The sequence below is a fragment of the Molossus molossus genome, unplaced genomic scaffold (assembly GCF_014108415.1).
Source record: "Molossus molossus isolate mMolMol1 unplaced genomic scaffold, mMolMol1.p scaffold_m16_p_5, whole genome shotgun sequence".
Taxonomy (NCBI): Eukaryota; Metazoa; Chordata; class Mammalia; order Chiroptera; family Molossidae; genus Molossus; species Molossus molossus.
This window is the reverse complement of record NW_023425388.1, coordinates 48,305,208-48,327,450: the sequence shown is the minus strand read 5'-3', so window position 1 is coordinate 48,327,450 and position 22,243 is coordinate 48,305,208. Positions and strand designations below refer to the sequence as shown.

Here is a 22,243-nt window from a genome sequence, read left to right as displayed (position 1 = left end):
AACTAAGTGAAATGGAGATAAGCAACCTGATAGATGCTGAGTTCAAAATACTGCTTATAAGGATGCTCAATGAATGTAGTGAGAATCTCAGCGAACTTAGTGAGGGCCTCAAGAGCATAAAAAAGGACCAGTCAGAAATGAAGGCTGTACAGTCAGAAATGAAGGAGGCACTAACTGAAATAAAGAATAATTTACACAGATTCAATAGTAGAGTAGGTAAAGCCAAGAAGCAAACCATCTATTTGAAATATAAGGAAGCAAAAAACACCCAATCAGAATGGCAAAAAGAAAAAAGAATAAAAAAAAATGAGGATAGTGTAAGGAGCCTCTGGGACAACTTCGCATCTTGGGGGTGCCAGAAGGAGAAGAGAGAGATCAAGAAATCAAAAACCTATTTGAAACAATAATGGCAGAAACTTCCCTAACTTGGTGAAGGAAACAGACATACAAATCCAGGAAGTACAGCGAGTCCCAAACAAGATGAACCCCAAGAGGCCCACACCAAGACACATCATCATCAAAATGCAAAAGTTCAAGACAAAGAGAGAATCTTAAAAGCAGCAAGAGAAAAGCAGTTAGTTACCTACAAGGGAGTTCCCATTAGGCTGTCAGCTGATTTCTCAAAAGAAACTTTGCAGGCCAGAAGGGAGTGGCAAGAAATATTCAGAGATGAAAAACAAAAACGTACAACCAAGACTACTCTATCTTGCAAAGCTGTCATTTAGAATTGATGGCCATATGAAGAGTTTCCTAGACAAGAAAAAGTTACAGGAGTTCATCACCACCAAACCATTATTATATGAAATGTTGAAGGGTCTTTTTGAAGTAAAAGATAAAATATATGAACAAACAAAATGGTAATGAATACACTGACAATGGAATCTACAAACAAAATGAACAGGCAGAACAGAAAGATTCTCATAGATACAGAGAACATTTTGTTGGTTGCCAGATGGGAGGGGGTTGGGGGAATGGGTGAAAAAGGTGAAGGGATTAAGAAGTACAAATTGGTTGTTAGACTGACAAACCTCAAAGGGAAGGGGGTTGGAGGGTGGGAAGAAATAAACCAAAAAACTTACATGCATAACCAGTGAACACAGACAACAGTGTGGGAAAAGGCGGGGGGGGGGGGGGGGGCAGGAGTGGGGAAGAGTGGGTCAATGGGGGGAAAATGAGGAACATCTGTAATACATTCAACAATAAAGATTAAAAAATAAAAAAATTAAAAATATGCAAGTTGAAGTAAAAAAGGTAAAGAAAAAAAAAAGGCAAATCTAGCAGTGCTAAAAAAGCCCCTCCCCCCTGCTTTTATACCTATAATGGTAGTTTCTTGGCTGGGGTGAGATGAGGGAAACATTTATCTTTCATTGCCATTACTATAGAAGTAATAAACTCTTTTGTAAGGAGAGTTACCTTACCTAGAACCCAGTTATTTCAGAAGCCATTGGTAAACATAAAGAAAATGCAGTCCTTTATTGGATATTTGATCTCGGTCAAATGATAAAGGTCAGTGTGCGGAATATAGAATTTAAGAGAGCTGTACAGTTTGTTCATATAATAGAATCAAATAAAATAAAGTCTCCAAGATTTTACAGTATTATTCTCCCTACAGCTCTGTGAAACACAAAAAGATAAAATTATGGTCATCTCCGGATGTGTGCAGTTGCATGAACACTGTCCCTGTGGGTTTATGTGGTCAGCAAAACTAGCTCTTATGTTTGGCGGTGCTGTGATGCCAGCCAAGCATTCGCAGCTATTCTCATCTGAATGAAAGGGTGAAGAAGTTAACGTTTAGTAAGAAAGAGCCTCTGCATGGGAAATCAGGTACTTCCTTTATTGCTGGTGGGAATGCAAATGAGTACAGCTATTTTGGAGGGAAATTTGGGGATACCTAACAAACTGTTTGTTGAAAACTGCTGTATTTGCTGCCCTGTATTAGAAGACTTTCAGACTTTGCATTTAGGTGAAGGTCAGCATATTCACAATATCTAGAGGTGGGGGCGGGGGCGCTTTCATAAGTTTTAGAGTTGAATTATATTACATTTTCTTCATCTCAAATTAAGTTTTTTTCTTAAAGTGCTTTACATGCAGTTAACACTAACAAAGACCTGACTCTGAGGATTACTGAACAGAGCAGTCCATAATCTTAAAAGGTCTTCTGATATAGCCAGTTTGGGAAAAAGTTTGGCAGTTTCTTACAAGTCAAATATACACCTCTCCTCTGCCTCAGCAATACTACTGCTAGGTGTCTATCCAAGATAACTACAAACATATGTGCACACAAAGACCTTTACATGAATGTTCACTGCAGCATTATTCATAACAGCCCAAATTGGGGAAAATAAAACCCTGAATGTCTGTGAGCAGGAGAATAAACAAACTGTACTGTCCATACAATGGGATCCAACTCAGCAATAAAAATGAATGAACTACTGATACAACATGGGTGAATCTCAAGCATTATCCGAGAGAAAGAAGCTACACACAAAATCTTACAGGTTGTAAGATTACATTATACGAATTTTTCAACAGGCAAAACTAGTCTCTATTGAAAAAACAATACAACAGTGGTCAGTCTCTCGGTGGTTAGGAGCAAGAGTTGACTGGGAAAGGACATGTGAAGGAAATGTCTTATATCTTGAAAGAAGTATGAGTTATGTTCTGCACAGCACAGTTCCGAAAGGTGAATTCACTTGTCCCCAAGAGGTTGTAAATGGGGTTGTGGTCAGATCAAAGTACTTCCTTTACTACAATCATGATAATGTACTTGCACCTGACCTGTAGAAGTATTTCAGGAGATATTCTACATCCCATTTTAGGATTTGAACCTTTATCATTGTTGTGCTAAACCATGTTGCACAGAGAGTGCAACATATTGATGTTGCCTAGGCAGTGATTTCTGTTGGCTTCATTGTTAATTCTCTGGATTGTATTCCCTGGCAGCCTGGAGAGGTTGGAAGAGAAAAGAGGAGAGAGTTGTGGCCTGGAATACATTTTCATAAAAGAATTCTATAAAAAATTAATCCCTATCTATCCTTTTATTTTCAATATCCAGCAGCCTAATCTATGTCTCATGATGATTGCTCTAAAAAGAGAAAAAACTGCATTCTGATTCTCATGGACTTTAGGATTTCCTTTTCTACCCCAATGCCCTCATCCCCCAGTTTTCCTTTTATTTCCAAATGAGGGAACCTGGTAATCCGTTGGGCCTGTAATCCTGTGAGCACTCATCAATCCAAAAGATCAACTCTCAGCAATGAAATGACCTTGAGTGAACTTCAGAGAGATTAGCCAGGAGAAGGAATTAAACACATCTCTGTGAGTGCAGTGCTGAACAGAATGGAGGGAGCATGATGCTGACACCATCTCCTGGAATCCGATGGCTGCCTGGTGTGAGAAGTGTGGGCAGCAAGACCCGAAATACGTACCTTACACCGCGGTGCGGATAACAGAAGCAGAGATGCGGGCTTACCACCATTTCCTAGAAAGCTGCATCAGGCTAGAATATATGGCAAAAAAAGGTACTGAGAGCAGTAATGCCTTTCTTTTATGTATGTTTTGTTATTCAGCCTTATTCTCAGTGGAATAATGGTTTAACTAAAAAGGTTTACATTAAAAATTTTACTTTGCATTGCTGCCTTTAGTTTCCTAAGGAGTTTTAAAAAGACTTTAAAAAAAGCATTTAAAAAAGCAATTAACAACATTGGAGACAGTCATTTATTGAAAATTTTATAATTAAAAGAGATGTCAAAATATTCTGAAGAAAATCAGGCTGTAAAATGGAATGTGTAAGTCTGAACCGATTTTAAAAGCATATATATTTGATCTATACAAATTGACTATTATAATCCAACGACATAACTATTTAATTTTAGAGGAAGGAATGATATGGAGTTTTACTTTTCTTATTTTTGTTGTATTTTTAAATTAAAAAACAAACAAACAAACATATATTGCTGTCGTAAAATGAAAATAAGAATCCAGAGTCTGAAATACACGTTCCTGAAGAAAAAGGTTAAATCTGAAGAGAAACATTAAGTTAGACACATGATCTGATGACAGACTGGTGGTTTAAGAATAGAAAAAAGAGAAACACTTCCCTTCAGTGGGCTGAGTGAGAAGAAACAGCATTTCCAAGTTTGCCTTCCATGCTTTTGGAAGCCAATGCTCGAATTGCAGAAGTAACTACTCCTTGTTTCTAAAACTGCTTCTTTTATAAATGGGCTTATTAATATACCCTCATACTTTTTTTTTACCTTAAAAATGTTAATACTATAACACATTTTTTCCTCCTTGGATCACAGGCTATGAAAGGTGATTAAAGCAGATGTCGTTGTCCTCATTATTCTTTATTTATACTTGGAACCTATTTCTTCAAGAGAGGAGAATTACTGAATGGAGAAATGTGCTTTTAAAATAAATTCATCGTTGTTGCCATATACTTTCTGATTGAGACATGATTCATGTTTATACTGCATTCTATACCATATAATTATGTATTATATTCTCAAAGGCAAGGGCTACTATGTATTTGCTCCTTCAGAAAGAACTATTTGTGAATCAGATTTTGCTTTCCATACTTAAAACACAGAGGTACTCATCTGTGCCTGCACACTTCAGGTGTAAATTATTGCCCTAATTTTCCTAAAGTTAATAAGAGACTTACAGCTTTGTTAATAGTAAGGAGATGAGGTAATAGAAGAATATGAAGAATTTCTGAATCCTAAACTACAGCATTACATTTACTATTTTTGCCCCCCCCCCCCAAATGTAAAAGGTTATGAAAGGTTCACCTACATGCTTTGGCTGTCAATCATTTTATTCTGTCTGACTCAAGACAGCAATGAAAGTCTGAGTATCTTAATGCACGTTTTATGAAGAGTGTAAATGGCCTTCCTGACATTATGGCAAGCTTATATTGGTGCTATTACTCAACTTCTTGGCATAATACTGATTTATTGTGATTAAGGGAACAGAACAAAAGAGATGACACACTGATTGAGATGTGTCTTAACCAAGACTCATATTTTATTTAATTGTTGGGGGTCAGGGAAAATCAGCAGTTGGAGGTTTGCTTTTCTACTGACTATGTCCCCTTTTTAATTTTTAAAAATGAATAAAATGTATTCAAAATATTATTATAAAATGAATGCACGCCTGTAAATTAGGGTAACACCAACTGCTGCAACTACCCTAAATTTCAGTAAATTAATGCACTCTAATACACTGTCCCATGGTCAGAGGGCCATTTCCCTCACTGTTTCAGAAACCCTACCTACTTCTATTTTGTGGGTCTGCCATCCCCTAGCCTCAGAATTGTCACCTTGCAGCTTGCTGGAGGAAAGAGTCAGTGCTGAAGACACACCCCTCTCTTAACTACCCCAGCTCAAAAGTAACACATCATTTTTATTCATCTCCCATTGACATTCAGTAGTCACAATGCCATAACTGGAGATTGGTGTGTGTGTGTAAGTGAGTGGAAATTGAGTCCCTGCTAAGCAGTCACTTCCCAGTGGTAATTCTGTTGTATGGAAAAGGAACTCATAGTTTAGGATGGGCAGCTAACCATCTGTGCCTTAACTGCTCATTGCAAAATTTCAAATAAGTCCCTCTATGTATATGTTAATTTCATATAAATGATGAAATTCTGTTCTATATCTTCCTTTTTCAAAAAAACTTAGCATATTTTGAATTTCCTTACCTGTTAGACATATAGATTTATATGAGTATATTTAATGGCTACATAGTATTTTATTGTATGTCTGTATCATAATTTATTTAACCAATCCCCTATTAATGGACATTTGCACTAGAAGAACCATACTGTAAAAAAACATCATTGTAGCCAGTTTCCTTGAACTTGAGTTAATATTTTCATATATTAAATTTCCACACATGAAATTTCTTGGGTAAGGACTGTGTAATTAACATTCTGACAGATATTTCCAAATTAATCAAGGTTTTTTTAAAAGTACCTATTTTTACTTTTACCTATAGAGAATCTGCCTACAGATTCTTGCTGACTCTAGATGTTATTTATCTTCAAAATAACAGCCAATCCATCAGGCAGAAAAGATATCATTCTGTTTTAATTTACCCTTATTTGTGAGGTAAACATCTTCAATGTATATAATTGTTGACTGTTATTTCTTCCGTGAGTTGTCTGTTCTTTGTCTATGCCTATTGTATTAGTTTTCTAGGGCTGCTGTAACAAGTGATCACAAACTTAATGGCTTAGAACAACAGAAATTTCTTTTTTCACAGTGCTAACGGTCAGAAGTCCAAAATCAAGGCTCTAGAGGAGATTCAGTTTGTTTCTTCCAGCCTCTGGCGGCCTCAGGCATTTCTTCGCTCTATCATTCCACTCTCTGCCTCCATCTTCACTTGGTCTTCCTCTCTGTCTCTTTCTCTCTTTTAAGGATACATATGCTTACATCTGAGGCCCACCTGGATAATTCAGCCTAGGCTCTTCTTTTTAAGAGCCTTAACTTGATCACATCTGCAAAGAACCTTTTTCCAAATTAGGTGATCTTCACAGATATCAGGCTTTGGCCATGACCTATCTTTTTTGGAGGCAGCGGGCACTTTCAGCCTACTATACTTATTTCTTATTCATTTGTAGGCTCTTTATATTTTAGGGAAACACATACTATGAATTTTCCAATTGTATTTTGAGTTTGTTCAAGGTGTGTTTGTTCTGCCAAAGTAGTTTTTAAATTAGTTAATTTTTATCAGTTTTTTCCTACTGGGATTTCTATTGTAAAAGGTGGGTCCAATTCTAGTATTATAAAAATGTCCTTCCATATTTTCTTCTAGCATTTTTTTGTGTTTTCATTATTTAATCTGACTGAAGTTTATTTTGATGCAAGAGGTGAAATATGGATACAACTTAAACATTTTGACAATAACAAGATATCCTTACATAGCATTCACCATATACCAGGAATTTTTAAAATGTTCTCTAGCTATATTAACTCAATTCTTACAACAACCATACTAGGTGAATATATTATAATTTCACCTATGTTCAGATCAGAAAATGAAGGCACAGGAAAGTTAAGCAACTTGCTTAAAGTTGGCAGAATCAGGATTGGAACCCAGACATTGTGGCCCCAGAGGTCATGCTCTTAATCACTGCACTTGATGTCCTGTTATGGCCAGCAGATTGGGTCCAACTCTATTTGTTAAGTAATCTCCCTCTGGTCCCTCTTGAAATGCCACTTTTATCATATACTACATCCCAGTTTATAACCTCTGTTCTACTCCTGAGTCTTTCCAAACTCCTAACAAGTTCTATCAAAATTACTTTGAAATGTAAGAGAAAGAGGAATTATGACATCAGTGGGGAACTTGTGAGCAGAATTTCAAAGCAAACCAAAAGTAGCAATAACATGGGTGTTTGAGAAAAACCTATTGTATCCTATAGATCATGGTTCAAAGAACCGAATGATAAATTTAATTGGCTTCTATTTGAATTGAATCTATTACATTCAAACTGCTTCTACATGTTATTTTCAATTCAGTTCAATTGGGTAATGTGTGTAAAGCTTATAGGTAGTAAGTGCTCAATAAATGGTACAGTATATTAATCCTCACAACAGCCCTCTAAAGAGATATTATTAATTATCACCCATTCCCATGTGACAGAGGAAGAACCTGAAGGCGGAGGTGCTGGTCTGGCAGAGCTGGCTGGAAGTACAGTTATTTTCATAGCACCTGAGTGAATGAATTAGCGAGATAGGAAGGAAGGAATGTTAGGTCAGAGCCTCCAGGGCTTTTTCTTAAACAAAAATAAAATTGATTATATCTATCATATTGTTAAAATGTCTAAATCCTACCATTTTGATTCATTTACGTTAAGATATTTTTTCTCTAAGGCGCTTTAGAAAGAAATGAAACCCTTGGAAGGATGCTGTATTCAGTGACCATTAGTCATGTTGATGTAGTAGGCAGTTAGACAGACATGAGCAGAGTAGGGACCATAGGCCAGGTACAGAAGGTCACCAGAATGGAAAGCCCTGGGTGTCTGGCAATGGGCAAAACTGGGAACAAGTATAGAGGGGTAGGCCCTTGCCCCCAGGCTGACTTTTCTACCCCTAGCATATCAATAGTCATGATGTTTGTAGAGGAGGAACAAGGGGGCTGGAGAACAGCCTCATACAACTTCCCATACAAGCCCTTGCATGGCCACTCCCTTAAGCATTAAGCCCTCAGGACGATAAGGTTCTGACCCACATCAAGTAATCTTAGGAACAAAGCCATGGGTATGCTGATCGCAGAGTCAGAATTTTGGTCAAACTAGAGATAACATTTAGGCTTCAGTTGTGTTTTAGCTCCAGGCCCAGACAAGCAGCAAAACCAGATGAAATGATGCCATGGCTGACATCAGGACCAGCTGTAATAGTTATCATTGTAATTACTTAGTTATTAATAATATAAAAGTAGCAAAAGGGAAGCCAGACATGATAAGCATAGCCATCTGGGCAGTTTCACAAGGAAGCTGCAACTTTGCACTCCCCAGGGAACCACTGGTCCATTCTGCAAATCACTGGGGGAAGGGACCTGACAAAGGAGAAGGATGGATGCATGCACAGTAAAGTCAGGGTGACACAGGGAAGATGCTTGTCAATCTGACCTGGAACAGAGATCATTGGTCTGAGTTGGTGGGGCCACTGCAAGCATGTGAAATCATAGAAGGTTAAAATCCCCAGACAGAGGAGTTCTCTCGCTCTTGTTCCTCTGGTTGTGCTTCTGCTTCCTTGCATTCACCCATTTTCCTAGAAGCCACATGGCCCACAGCCATGTGGACCTCACATGCAATGGACTGATGGACTATAGTTGGGAATACAAACTAAGCTAGCCTGATGCTAGACTGGACTGTGCTTCAACATGGAACAGAAATTCTCGGCAACAACTTTATTCCTAGCTCTGCTCAAAGCAAAATGGGACTTTTTCCTTGGTGAGATGAAGGTAAATGGGACCTTGGAAACTCAGGGGTTTAATTCCACAGAAATAAAGCTTTCTATAATACCTCATTCTCCGTACAAGTCTCAAAATTCCTTTTCTTATAACATAACAAGAAGCCCACTTCCACCAATAACTGGTGGGGATACAGAGGGTTCCCCACTGATGACACAATGACTATGATCAATCTACTGATCAATCAGTAGATTTTAGGGGAGCCTAAAATCCCCACCTTAAAAAAAACCTTAAAATGAAGGACCCAGTGCCACCCCCCCCCCCTTAAATGCACCTTTCCTGCCCCTTTCTTTCTTCAAGACTTGCCTTTGTTCTCTATCTCCTAAGCTCCAAGGGCCCTTCTTTTTCCTCTGTAACTTATTTCCTGAGTCCATGCAGCTCTGCTGGCTCACTTCTCCTTTCTCTCTGACTTTCTAAAAAAAACTTTTGCTTGTATTTGGGTTCTTGGCTCTGAATTCTTTCTTAGACAAACTCAAGGACTGAGGTCTAACTCTGCTGGTAACATCTGCTGCCATTTTGCCATTAACAATATCAAGTCTTCTCATCTCTTCATGTTATACCGTATTATATTGCCCAAGACACTGCTTCCAGATAATAGACTTGATTGAATACAGGGTGGAAGTGGGTTAAACATGAGAAAGTATAGGCATTAAGGGGCCCACACTGAGGTAGGGCTTGAGGTGTGCTAGAAGGAGAAATAAGCAGGTGCTTAAGCCAGGGTTGGCTTGTTTCCCAGGATGCAAACTCCAAAAACAGCACAGAAGAGATGTTAGGCCAAAAGTCACACCACCGAGGCCTCAGTTTCAGAATATTTTGGATACATATAGATGGTTATTTCTATTGAAGCAGATTTGGACAACCCAAATAAAACCTTTCTTTCCCTATTGAGCAAGAGGAAAGGACCAAGAATACTCTAAGGCCTTGGAATCAATGTGTGCTGGCTTCTCTGTTGCCTTAGCAGCATCAGGAGAGCTTGTTAGAAATGCCCCACCCCAAGCCTAGCCTACTGAATCAGAATCTGCACTTTAAAGCCCAGGTGAGCCCTGGCCGGTTTGGCTCAGCGGTTAGAGCATCAGCCTACGGTCCAGAGAGACCTGGGTTCGGTTCCCACTAAGGGCACGTACCTCGATTGCAGTTTGTCCCCAACCCTGGTTGGTCATGCAGATGGCAACCACTCGATGTGTCCCTTTCATGTTGATGTTTCTCTCTCTCTCTCTTCCTCTCTCTCCCTCCCACTCTATCTGAACAAAATATGGAAAAATGTCCTTGAGTGAGGATAAAAAAATAAAAATAAAATAAAACCCAGGTGAACTGAATAGCCATTATAATTTGAGGAGCACTGCTCTGGGGGAGTATTGATACAAATGCTGGTGGAGGCACTTTGAAATCCAGTGCTAAAACAAGAGGGCTTTATGGAAAGGAGAAATTTGGTATTTTCACAGATGTTCTTAATTTCCCTCAGGGCATTTATTGATTGCTTTCTATTCAGAATACCTCAGGCAGCAGAATTGGTTTCACCTCTCCTGTGGTTCTGAAGGGCTGCATGAAAATGTCACCCCCAGCTTTTGTTGCTAAGGAAAATCTTTGCATAGAAACGTCCACCTCTGCAGTGCTTGTCTCACAGAAGGGGCAATGTGACATGTCAGCAGAAATTAAGGAGCTTTAAAAAATGCGTCAACTTTGTCTGTAATGGAAACAAAAGGAGAAAAGGGACTTGGATAAGTATTTAAAAACAGAAAGGCTTATGCCTAGTAACATTTTATCAGTTCTCAAAGCAGTTTTAAACAGGCACTTGCAGAGCCTGTGGCAAGAGTGCCGATAAAGGCTTGCATGCCACAGTTCAATAAAATATATTCTATCTTCCTACCCTGACAAACATACCCTCATGAGAACAAAATTAAAGTATGTATAAAGCTATGGTTTGTATATGACTAAAAGTCAGAAAATAGCAAAGATGACTAAATTGAATTATTGTATGTGTCTGAGTATCGTGTTGATTAGCTAGTGAAATTTGGATGAGCAGTAAAGATGTCCATAATCCACAAGTCATTAATCCATAAAATATATTTTTGCCTTCATCTCAGCAGAAGCGCTATGTTGTTATAACCGAGATTTTCTCATAATTTGAGCTCTGTTGAGAGCAGTGATCTGAAGTAAATATGATGTAAGTAAAATGCAATTGTGTTCAAGGAGTTCAAAATTTGAATGTTTGCATAATGAATTGAAAAAAAAAAAAAAAAGAACATTGATGCTTGGTAGTACTGGACATGCTCTTTCATTATATAGCATACTACAGCATTCATGCTACATGAGAATAAGGATTTGACAAATTAATTTGTCTTTTCTCTTACCTAAGCACTTCCGCTGCTCAAATCCTCCTCGCTCAAATCCTCCCCGCACTCAGAAGCAGTGTCTGTCCCTGATATCAACAATGGCACAGCTTGCAAACCGTCATAAAATTTGGATGCAGTCACCTTTTCTTTGAGGATGTAGACCAAGAGATGTGGAGAAGTATTTCCCTGGGGCCCAGTGATGTGAAGAGAGTAGATATTTAGAGCTAAGGTGTGCCGTGCCAGCACTGAGGTCTGGATCGTGCGGTCTTTAACTCATATATTTATGGGAGGGAGGCTTGTGATACATAGAGCTCTCAAAAGTGGGTGGTCTGGGGTGGGGCAGGGGTCCCAAGGAAACTTTGTGGGATGATGGAAATGTTTCATCCTTGATTTCTTTGATGGTTACATCAGTGAATCTGTCAAAATTTATTGAACTGTACACTTAAGATTTATACATTGTACTGCATGTAAATTATACTTCAATAAAACCCTGTTAGCATTAACAAATAAAGGCTATCAGAGCATGCTTTTTTCTTTGTGAACTAAAGAGAGTAAACATAGTATGAGTCCATTACTCTAACACAACTATTTCATATATTCTTTTTTTGTATGCCTCCACCCATGTGCACAAACACACCACATTCTTCTTTTTTTTTTATTTGTTTTTATTGATTTTTTAGAAAGAGTGGAAGGGAGAGATAGAAACTTCGATGTGAGAGAGATACATCTATTGGCTGCCTCCTGCATGACCCCCACTAGGTATTGAGCCTGTAACCCCAGGCATGTGCCCTGACCAGGAATCGAATTGAGACCTCTCAGTCCATGGGACAATGCTCAGTCTACTGAGCCACACTGGCTGGGCAGCTTTGTTCTTTTTATTAACCTGGCTGCAGTCCCACCACACATATGAGTTTTGTGTCCTTGATATTATATCTTAAATCTTTCTCTGTGGATATAGTCTTAATTATTCAGTTGGTCCTCAACTAATGATTGTTTGACCTAACAATTTTTTACTTTAAGATAGTCATTTTATGATGGCAACATTATCCTGATACACAAACCAGATAAAGACATTACAAAAAAAGAAAATTACAGACCAATATCCTTGATAGACATAGATGCAAAACTTCTTAACAAAATATTAGCAAACTGGATTCAAGAGTACATTAAAAGGATTATAGACCATGACCAAGTGTGATTCATCCCAGGGATGCAAAGATGGTTCAACATTTGTAAATCAGTGAATGCAATACATCACATTAACAAAATAAAGGATAAAACCATGTGATTATCTCAATAGATGCAGAAAAGCATTTGACAAAATTCAACATCCTTTTAGGATAAAAACTCAATAGAGTAGGTATAGAAGGAACATATCTCAACATAATATATAAAGGCCATATTTGGCAAACCCACAGCTAATCTCATATTCAGTGGTGAAAAGCTGAAAGCCTTTCCTCCAAGATTAGGAACAAGACAAAAATGCCCGCTATCATTTCTAGTCAACATAGTCCTGGAAGCCTTAGCCACCGCTATCAGATAAGATAAAGAAATAAAGGACATCCAAACTGGAAAGGAAGAAGTAAAATTTTCATTATTTGTAGATGACCTGATACTAAATATAGCAAACCATAAAGATGCCATCAAAAAAACCCTCAAGTGACTTAATTGTGGAATATAGAATTAATATACAGATATCAGTTATATGTTATACATCCATAACAAACAATCAGAAGAAGAAATCAAGAAAACAGTCCCATTTACAATTGTATCAAAAAGTATCAAATACCTAGGAATAAATTTAACCAAAGATGTGAAAGCTCTGTACTCTGAAAACTATAAGACATTGAAGAAAGAAATGGAACAACATACAAATAAATGTGAGGATATACCTTGCTTGTGAATTGGAAGGATTAATATTGTTAAAATGTCCTTATTACCTAAAGTAATATGCAGATTCAATGTAATCCCTATTAAAATATCAATGGCATTCTTTTCAGAATTAGAATAACTTAATCCTGAAATTTATATGGAATCACAGAAGACCCCAAGTAGACAAAGAATTCTTGAGAAAAAACAAGGTGGGAGCCCTGGCCAGTTTTGCTCAGTGGTTAGAGCATTAGCCTGCAGACTGAAGGGTCATGGGTTCAATTCCCGGTCAGGGGCATGTACCTCAGTTGCAGGTTTGATCCCCGACCCTGGTCCAGATCATGTAGGAGGCAACCAATTGATGTGTCTCTCTCACACCAGTGTTCACCCCCCCCCCACCCCCACTGTCTCTAAACAAATGGAAAAATATCCTTGTAAGGATTAACAAACAAACAAAAAAACCCAAGGTGGGGAATATGCTCCCAGATTTCAAACTCTACTATAAAGCTACAATAATAAAAAGCTATAGTACTGGCATAAAAACAGATATGTAGATCAATGGAATAGAATAGAGAGCCCAGAAATAAACTCTCACTTATATGGTCAAGTAATATATGACAGAAAGCAAGGATATACAAAGGGGGTAAAGACAGTCTCTTCAATAAGCAGTGTTGGCAAAACTGGACAGATACATGCAAAAAAATGAAATTGGACTTTCTTATATCATATACAGAAAAAAATTCAAAATATTTTAAAGACTTGAATGTTAGACCTGAAACCATAAAAATCTTAGAAGAAATCATAGGCTATAAACTCTTTTTTTTTTTTTTTTTTACCATTCTGGAATGTAAAGCTCTTTTTAATTAAAGTATAGCCCAGCCAGTGTGGCTCAGTGGTTGAACATTGACCCATGCACCAAGAGGTCACTGGTTCGATTCCCGGTCAGGGCACCTGCCTAGGTTGTGGGCCTAATCCCCAGTTGGGGGCATGCAGGAGGTGGCCAGGTGATGTTCTCTCTCATTAATGTTTTTATCTCTCTCTCCCTCTTCTCTTTCTAAAAATCAGTAAAGAAAAAAGAAAAAGATTGGAAGATGATTTACTAAAAATAAATAATTAAAGTATAGTTGACATCCAATATTATATTAGTTTTAGGTGTATAATATAGTGAGACTTCACATTTATACACCATACAAAGTGATCACAAAAAGTCCACTATCCATATGTCACCATACAGTTACTGTGATATTATTAATTGTATTTCCTATGCTGTACTTTACATCTGCATGTCTTATTTATGTTATAACTATAAGTTTGTACCTCTTAATCTCCTTAAGCTTTTTGCCCATGCTCCCACCACCCAACCCTCTGGCAACTATCAGTTTTTCTATATATATTTGTTTAGTTTTTTTAGATTCCACACTATTAGTATAAGTGAATGATACGGTATTTGTCTTTCTCTCACTTATTTCACTTAGCATAATACCCTCTAGGTCTATCTGTGTTATCACAAATGGCAAAATCTCATTCTTTTTCATGGCTGAGTAATATTTCAACATGTCTCTCTCTCTCTCTCTCTCTCTCTCTCTCTCTCTCTCTCTCTCTCTCACACACACACACACACACACACACACACTCACATTTCCACTCCTTTATTCATTCATCTATGGATGAACACCCAGGTGGCTTCCATATCTTGGCTATTGTAAATAATGCTGCAGTAAACGTAAGGGTGCATCTATCTTTTTGAATTTGTGTTTCATTTTCTTCAAATAAGCACTCAGGAGTGGAATTGCTGGGTCCTTCTTTGTCTCTTGTCATAGCCTTTGTTTTAGAGTCTCTTTTGTCTGATATACGTATGGCTATTCCAGCTTCTCTATTTGTTTTCCATTTTCATGAAATATCTTTTCCATCCTTTTACTCTCAGTCTGGTGTGTGTGTATTTCAATCTGGAGCCTCATGTAGGCAGCATTTACAGGGGTCTTGTTTTTTTATCAGTTCAGTCACCCTATGTTTTTTTCAATGGAGCATTTAGTCAATTTACATTTAAAGTACTATTGATAGGTATGTACTTATTTCCATTTTAATTGTTTTTATACTAGATTTATAAGTGCTTGGTCTATCTTTACTATTTATTTGCCTTTACTAGTGAGGTTTTTTCTTTCATATATTTTCTTATTTCTCGTTTTGACCTTTTCTTTTCCACTTAAGGAATTTCCTTTAGCCCTGGCTGGTTTTTCTCAGTGGTTAGAGTATCAGCCCACAGACCAGAGAGTCCCGGGTTCGGTTCCTGCTAAGGGCATGTACCTTGGTTTCAGTTTGTCCCTGGCCCCGTTTGGGGTCGTGTGGATGGCAACCACTTGATGTGTCTCTCTCCCATTGATGTTTCTCTCTTTCTTCCTCTCTCTCTCCCTCCCGCTCTGTCTGAAGATAGATGCAAAAATGTCCTCACGTGAGGATAAAAAAAAAGAGAGAGAAAAACAACAAGAATTCTCTTTAGCATTTCTTTTAATGCTGGTTTAGTGGTGATGAACTCCTTTAGATTTTGTGTGTCTGGGAAAATCTTAATCTCTCCTTCAATTCTAAATGATAACCTTGCTAGGTAGAGTATTCTTGGTTGTAGGTTTTCTCCTTTCCTCGTGTTGAATATATAGGACCACTCCCTTCTGGCCTGCAAAGTTTCTGTTGAAAAGTCAGCTAATAGTCTTATGGGCATTTCCTTGTATGTAACTAGTTGTTTTATTTCTCTTGCTGCTTTTAAGATTCTCTCTTTATCATTAACTTTTAACAATTTAATTATAATGTGTTTTGGTGTGGGTCTCTTTGAGTTCATCTTGTTTAGGACTCTGTGCTTCCTGAACTTGGATGTCTGTTTCCTTCACCAGGTTAGGGAAGTTTTCAGCCATATTTCTTCAGTCGGTTTTCCATCCCTTTCTCTCTTCTCCTTCTGGGACCTCTGTTGATTCAAATATTTGTACAATTGATGATGTTCCAAAGGTCCCTTGTGCTATCCTCAGTATTTTTTATTCTTTTTTCTTTTTGATCTTCCAATAGGTTGATTTCTACTCTCTGGTCTTTCTGATTGCTGGTCTACTCTTCGGTGTCATCTGATCTGCTATTGGTTCCCTCTGGTGAAAAAGTGGTCCATCTATAATCTTGGTTTTTCTCTGGGGTCATTGTCTCTTTAATATGTTCCCTCATGAATGAAAAAATAATAATCCAGTTCTATTTTTTAGTATGCCACTTTCCTAGACCACTGGGAGATTGTTTTTTAAAAACTCTTTAGCTACATAACCCTTGTTTGTACTTAAATTCTTTTTTCATCCTCACCCAAGGACATTTTTGCATTTATCTTCAGATAGAGTGGGAGGGAGAGAGGGAAGAAGAGAGAGAGAGAGAAACGTCAATGTGAGAGAGACACATCGACTAGTTGCCACCCACACGACCCCAACTTGGGCCGGGGACAAACTTCAACTGAGGTACGTGCCCTTAGCAGAAACCAAACCCGGGACTCTCTGGTCCGCGGGCTGATGCTCTAACCACTGAGAAAAATCAGCCAGGCTGTGCTTATATTCTTTATGTTGTAATACTTTAATTGTATTTGAAACATGTGAAAGAATTGTACAGTGAACCCCTATGGATCCATCAACAAGCTTCAACAATTATCCCCATTTTGTCAATCTGCTTTCTTCTCCACTCCTCCCTGTACATTTTTGGCAGAGAGGAGTGCTGGAGTATTTTTAAGCATGTCTCAGACTTTATATAATTTTACTGTTAAATACTTTACTTTGTATATTTAACAAAGAAGGCTCTCCCTTTTTGTAAAATATAATAATGCCATTATTACATCCACAAAATTAATAGTAATGCAGGAGTTCCTCAAATTTTTAGTGAATTCACAGTGGAAAGAGTATTGGGATGAAGGCACTCTGATGTGAGTTTACCCCCTTTCCTCCAGAAAAAAATGGTAGAATTCATTGAGGAAGGGTCTTGGGGTTTAAGCTGGCACTTGCTTAACCCTTATATGACTTTCAGAAAGAAAATTTGGGAAAGACCTGTCCAGAACAATGAATATAACCAGCATTTACCAAGTATCTACTGTGTACATCTCCATATGCATCGTCTCCTTCAACTTTTCACACCAAGGTTCTAGGGAGAGCTTCCCAAATAGAACCTCTGATTGATCAACCTTAGAATATCATAACATTACTCTGATTCCATGCTGAATTATTGTAAGGCTATTTGGGTCATGCCTTAATCTAACCAGATATTTACTGTTGTAGAAGTAAATGAGGATATCTCAGGAAGAGAGAACATGAAAATAGTTTCCTCTTCCAAGCCCAGGTTAGGGATTCCACTTAGTCTTTGCTTTCTCTAATCCCCTTTCCTCAAATGGATAGAACACAAATCACAGGGCTAGAGGACATTTGTATATTGTACTTGAAAACCTATAACTTTTTATTCAGCAAGGAACATCTTTAAGTAGCAAAATAAAGAAATGCCTCCTTAAACATGGTTGGCAGTGGGAAGAGGCCCCTTGAAGTAAACCAGGGGGAAGAAAAGGAGTTTAATAAGAGGGAGGCAGAAAGGAATGAAGTAAAAGAGGGAGGGAAACAAAAATCAAAGAACCTTCATAAATCTAGATTGATTTTATAACCCAACTTGAGATGAATTCTGGTAACTTAAGTAGTTTGTGTTTAAAATATCTTTCTGCAAACCCAAAGGAGTCAGCAGACACCTAAATACCTCCCTTGGTAATGAGACCATCCTAGCAGGTTTACTGTGAAGCTACTGAAGCTTAAACTTCAGGGCCCAATCCTTGCACTGATCCCTCCCAAAACCTTGGGAGAAGCTCTAAAAATGTGTTCTGTGCTCATGTGTATAAGCTTCAAACCACCAAAAACCCAGATCCATGCATGCATCTCAGGGATAGAGTTCTCAAGAGAATAATGTGTTCATAACCAAATCTTGATACTTGATAAGTCCTACATTTCCCTAGTAGCAGAGCTTCCCTTCCTTTTAAATCATCTTTGTAATTTGCAAGGATTTAACCTAATCTGTATTTCATTTGTACAGATGAAATTATGCAGCAGGAAATCAGGCCCTTGTTGGCAGTGGATATAATTGAACAACTTCACAGACAATTTGCCATTCTTTCAGGTAAGGGGCTAATTCATTTGCACTTCTAGCTTTAGTTGTGGGTTCTGCTCCGAGGGCCCAGGGTCTTGAATCTTGGTGAACATTATATTTAAGTTTCAGTCATCCCTTAAACCTCACCCAGACTAGAATGAACCGAGGACCATCCAGCTGGAGTAGGGTGGGATTTCATGGATGTCATTCCATTTACTGTTGGGTACAATTTGATGTTTCCCAAGGGAATATGTTTCTTTGAGGTTGTAAAAGAACAGAACTTAAAAGATTTTGAGGAAAAAAAATAAATAACTGCTGATATCATCTGCCACCATGATGTTCTTTTAAGATCCAACCTTAAGAGAGTCTTGGTTTTAAGGGTTCATAACATTGCTTAGGTTGTCTATTCTCTGAGAGATTTGTCTTTTATCCTTAGCTCATAAGGACCTAATTTTAATACACTGTTTTTTATTAAGCATTTGATTGGGAATAGAGAGAGGCTAATATTGATAAAGGCTAGAAATTTTCTGACCCTGGGCACAACCCTAAAAAGTTGTCATTACTAGATTACTATTCTTTCTTATTCACTTAGTGATAGGTGATATGACTTCAATTACTGAAACTGGAGGTACATACCAAACCCTAAATTATAGTTCCACCAAACTTGGAAGTGTGGGATAGTGAGAGTAGATGTCCTTAGCATAAATCACAAAGAAATAAGGTGACAAGTCATTTTCTTGATCTTTTGTAGCTCTTCTGAAAAAAAGCAACAAAGCCATCTTAGTTACATCGTAGAGAATATGTGGTTAGCAGGGATTTTACTCTAGTACAACATGAAATGTAAAAATGTTACATTTCTTTCCTTCTATAAATTATATTTAATCTGCTCTAAATTCCTTATTCTACTGAGTTTAAGGAAAATTTAATCGTCGTTATTTGATACCTCTCCTACCCCAGAGTTGTATTCTTTTACAACCAGAACATCTGGGGAATTCTCTGGTCTTTTCTCCACATTGGTCACTGCTCTCATAGTCACTGAAAACTCCATATGTACAGGGTCCTCATTTTTCTTATTTCTACGTGCATTGCCAGTGCTTAGAACAGAGACCGAAATATAATATATTCAAGTCTTCCTGGTCTGTCCTCTGAGGCCAGGGGACACCCTGCTCTCTGCATCTCCTCTCTGGGCACACAGTCTTAGCCTTGCAGGGAGTGCCCAACCGTCCCCCTGAAGGAGCCATCTCAAAGCTTCCCACAGTGAGCCTAGGACTGTGCAGAACCAAAGGCAGAATAGGAACTGTCTCTGGGTTTCTGGCCGCTGCTGCTGTGGCCCTGCACCAAAGAAGGCCCATGGCCAGTGTGCAAAGGAGTGGAATGGATGATGGGGTGGCGCAGGGTGAATTCCTACAGCTTTACACCAAAACTCTAAAGCCTCAGTATATGAGTACATAATTAATTACACAATGAGTATATAGCGAATATATAATGAGTATATAATTACACGTGGCTCATCTGAGGAAGGAGTTCAGCAAATTTATACATGTAATGATACAAAGTGATCTATTTTGAATATTATTGAGGCATTTCTTTCTGTTTTTTCTTCTTAGAGGCAGAATAGGAGAAACAAAAGCAGTAAGGATTTAGATTCTGCACTGACTAGGTGCATCACCTTGGGCAACTTACGTCTCTAAGTTTCTGTTTCCTCTTCTGAATGATGAATGGAATCATTGAAATGTTGAGGATTAAATGACACAACGTATGAAACATGCTCAGTGTTGCGACTTCCAAATAAATGTTTGACTTTTTTTATGATATAGTTTAATCCCATAAAAATGTTTATTTTAGGGTTATATACAAAAAATAATTTTCACTTTGATGCCATTTTTATAACTAACTGAAGCCATGCTCACAGTAAATGTGGTATATAATGCCATGATTAAGTCAGGAAAAGAGACGATTGTCAATCTTTAATGTGTGGAACATAGAACAGTGAGGACTCACACTGGACCAAGAGGGCACTTTGACTATGGCAAAGACAATCCCTGTGAGCTTCTTTGTCATCTCGTTGCCTCAAGTTTGCCCTTCTTATGAGAGAGAAACATGGATTAGCCGTGGCAGCATTTGTAACACCGCAAGTATGTTAGAACAGCAGCGGCCATGGGGTTCTGAGTCAGCACGTTTTTGGAATTAGCAGGGCTGCTTTCCTCTGTAACCATCCCTCTTTACCTGGCAGAAGCAGCAAATGTCAGCAGTGTGGCCACTGTGGGAGGCTGTGTAGTTGTGGTTATAAAACAGAAATTTCTGTGCTTAGGTCTTTTCCCCATTGCTGTGGCAGCCCAGCTGTGGCCTCCACGCAGCCACAGCAGTTTGCCTTTTGCTGATTTGGGCAAGGAGGATGAGGATGTTCCAGCTGCAGGCTTTGCTACAGATTCACTGAGCTCTGGAAAGAGCCCGAGGTCCCATCAGCCAGGAACGCTGGAAGGACAGGACGGCGCCCTTTCCTCACTGAGGCCCTGTGGCCTGGCCTGCTGTGCTCTGTGGGCATGCTCCTAGGGCTGGTGGGAGAGAGGGGCTCGCTGCATGACGCCTGACCCAGACTGTGGCCAGATGGTTTGAAGCCTCTGGATGGTGAAGCCACCAACAGGAATTGGATGGTGACCAGGGCCAGGGCCTCTCTCTGGTAGCTCTGACCTTGGGAGACAACCTGATGTTCCCAGTGAGTTTGGGATATTTCAAAGTTCAGGGCTTAGCTAGGAAACAAGTGACTATAAGCAGGTTAGTGTGGTGGAAACACTCTAGGCTTTGTGTTCAGACACTCCTGGGTTCATATATTAACACAATGGTGAACATCATGTTTCTCTTCTGTAAAGTAGGTTGTTTTAAGGAAAGAGCCTGGAATGGAATCTGGTTACCAGAGAACTTAGTATATAGGACTTGTTTGTTTGTTTTTTAAACCACATAATGAGAAATCTGAAGGTGGAAATTTCTGGTATTAGACCAGTGACTCAATAACTTTAAGGCTGGCATCATTGTGATTCTCTTGATGTTTCTTCTGTTGTGAAGTCCAAGTGGCTGCTGCAGTTCTGGACGTCAAGTTTGTGTTCATAGCAAGAGGAAGGAAAAGGAGCAATGCTGTCTTCTTCTGTTCTGTGTTTTTTTTTTTTAGCTTAAAACAAATTTTTTTTTTCTTTATTGATTTTTAGAGAGAGAGGAAGGGAGAGGGAGAGAGAGAGATGGAAACATTGATGAGAGTGAACATCGATCGGTGGCCTCCTGCATGCCCCCCACTGGGGATTTGGCCCACAACCTGGGCATGTGCCCTGGCTGGGAATCGAACCAGCGACCTCTTGGTGCATGGGTCAATGTTCAACTGCTGAGCCACACTGGCCAGGCTTCTTCTGTTCTTTTTTGCCAGGAGAGCAAAAACTTCCCAGAAACTCTTTGCCGACTTCTGCCTATGTCTCATTCCAGAACTATGTCATACAGCCATTTCTAGCAGCAAGAGAGTTTGAAAAGGCAAACATTTAGCTTTTTAATCATTTTCGTAGAAGGTGGTCAGTGAAGAAGGGGTTGGGAATAAATTAGCCATTTATCAGTGTCTTCCATAATGAGGAATTTTTAATTATGAGGAATTATCCTTTCTTTTTCTTTATTTGTTTTTTGATCATTGTCTGGGCCTCTCCCCTCCCCCCTGCCATAACATGTTTAATCCTCTTAGAAATAATCAATAATGAAGGTATAAAAATTACTCTCAGACTTGTGGAGTCCCCAGTGTTTCCCCTATACGCACAGGAATGGAGCCCAGGGTTGGTAGAGGTGGTTTCTAAGGGCAAGTGGAACTTCTTACCAAGGAAGTGAGTGAGCAGAGTCAAAACTCATGCCTCAATCAGAGATGGAGCTTGTAATCAGAGATGGCACCTGGGAAATGAGAACCA

General features: G+C 38.7%; 1 protein-coding gene across 1 annotated transcript in view; it reads left to right on the top strand.

Moving 5' to 3' along the window:
• The window catches only part of MCF2L2 (MCF.2 cell line derived transforming sequence-like 2), a 248,930-nt gene that overhangs the window by 16,371 nt on the left and 210,316 nt on the right, over positions 1 to 22,243 (top strand). Inside the window, exon 2 of the mRNA XM_036243245.1 lies at positions 18,255 to 18,338. Coding sequence (XP_036099138.1) covers positions 18,255 to 18,338 — 84 coding nt within the window. The remainder of the gene's footprint in view (positions 1 to 18,254; positions 18,339 to 22,243) is intronic.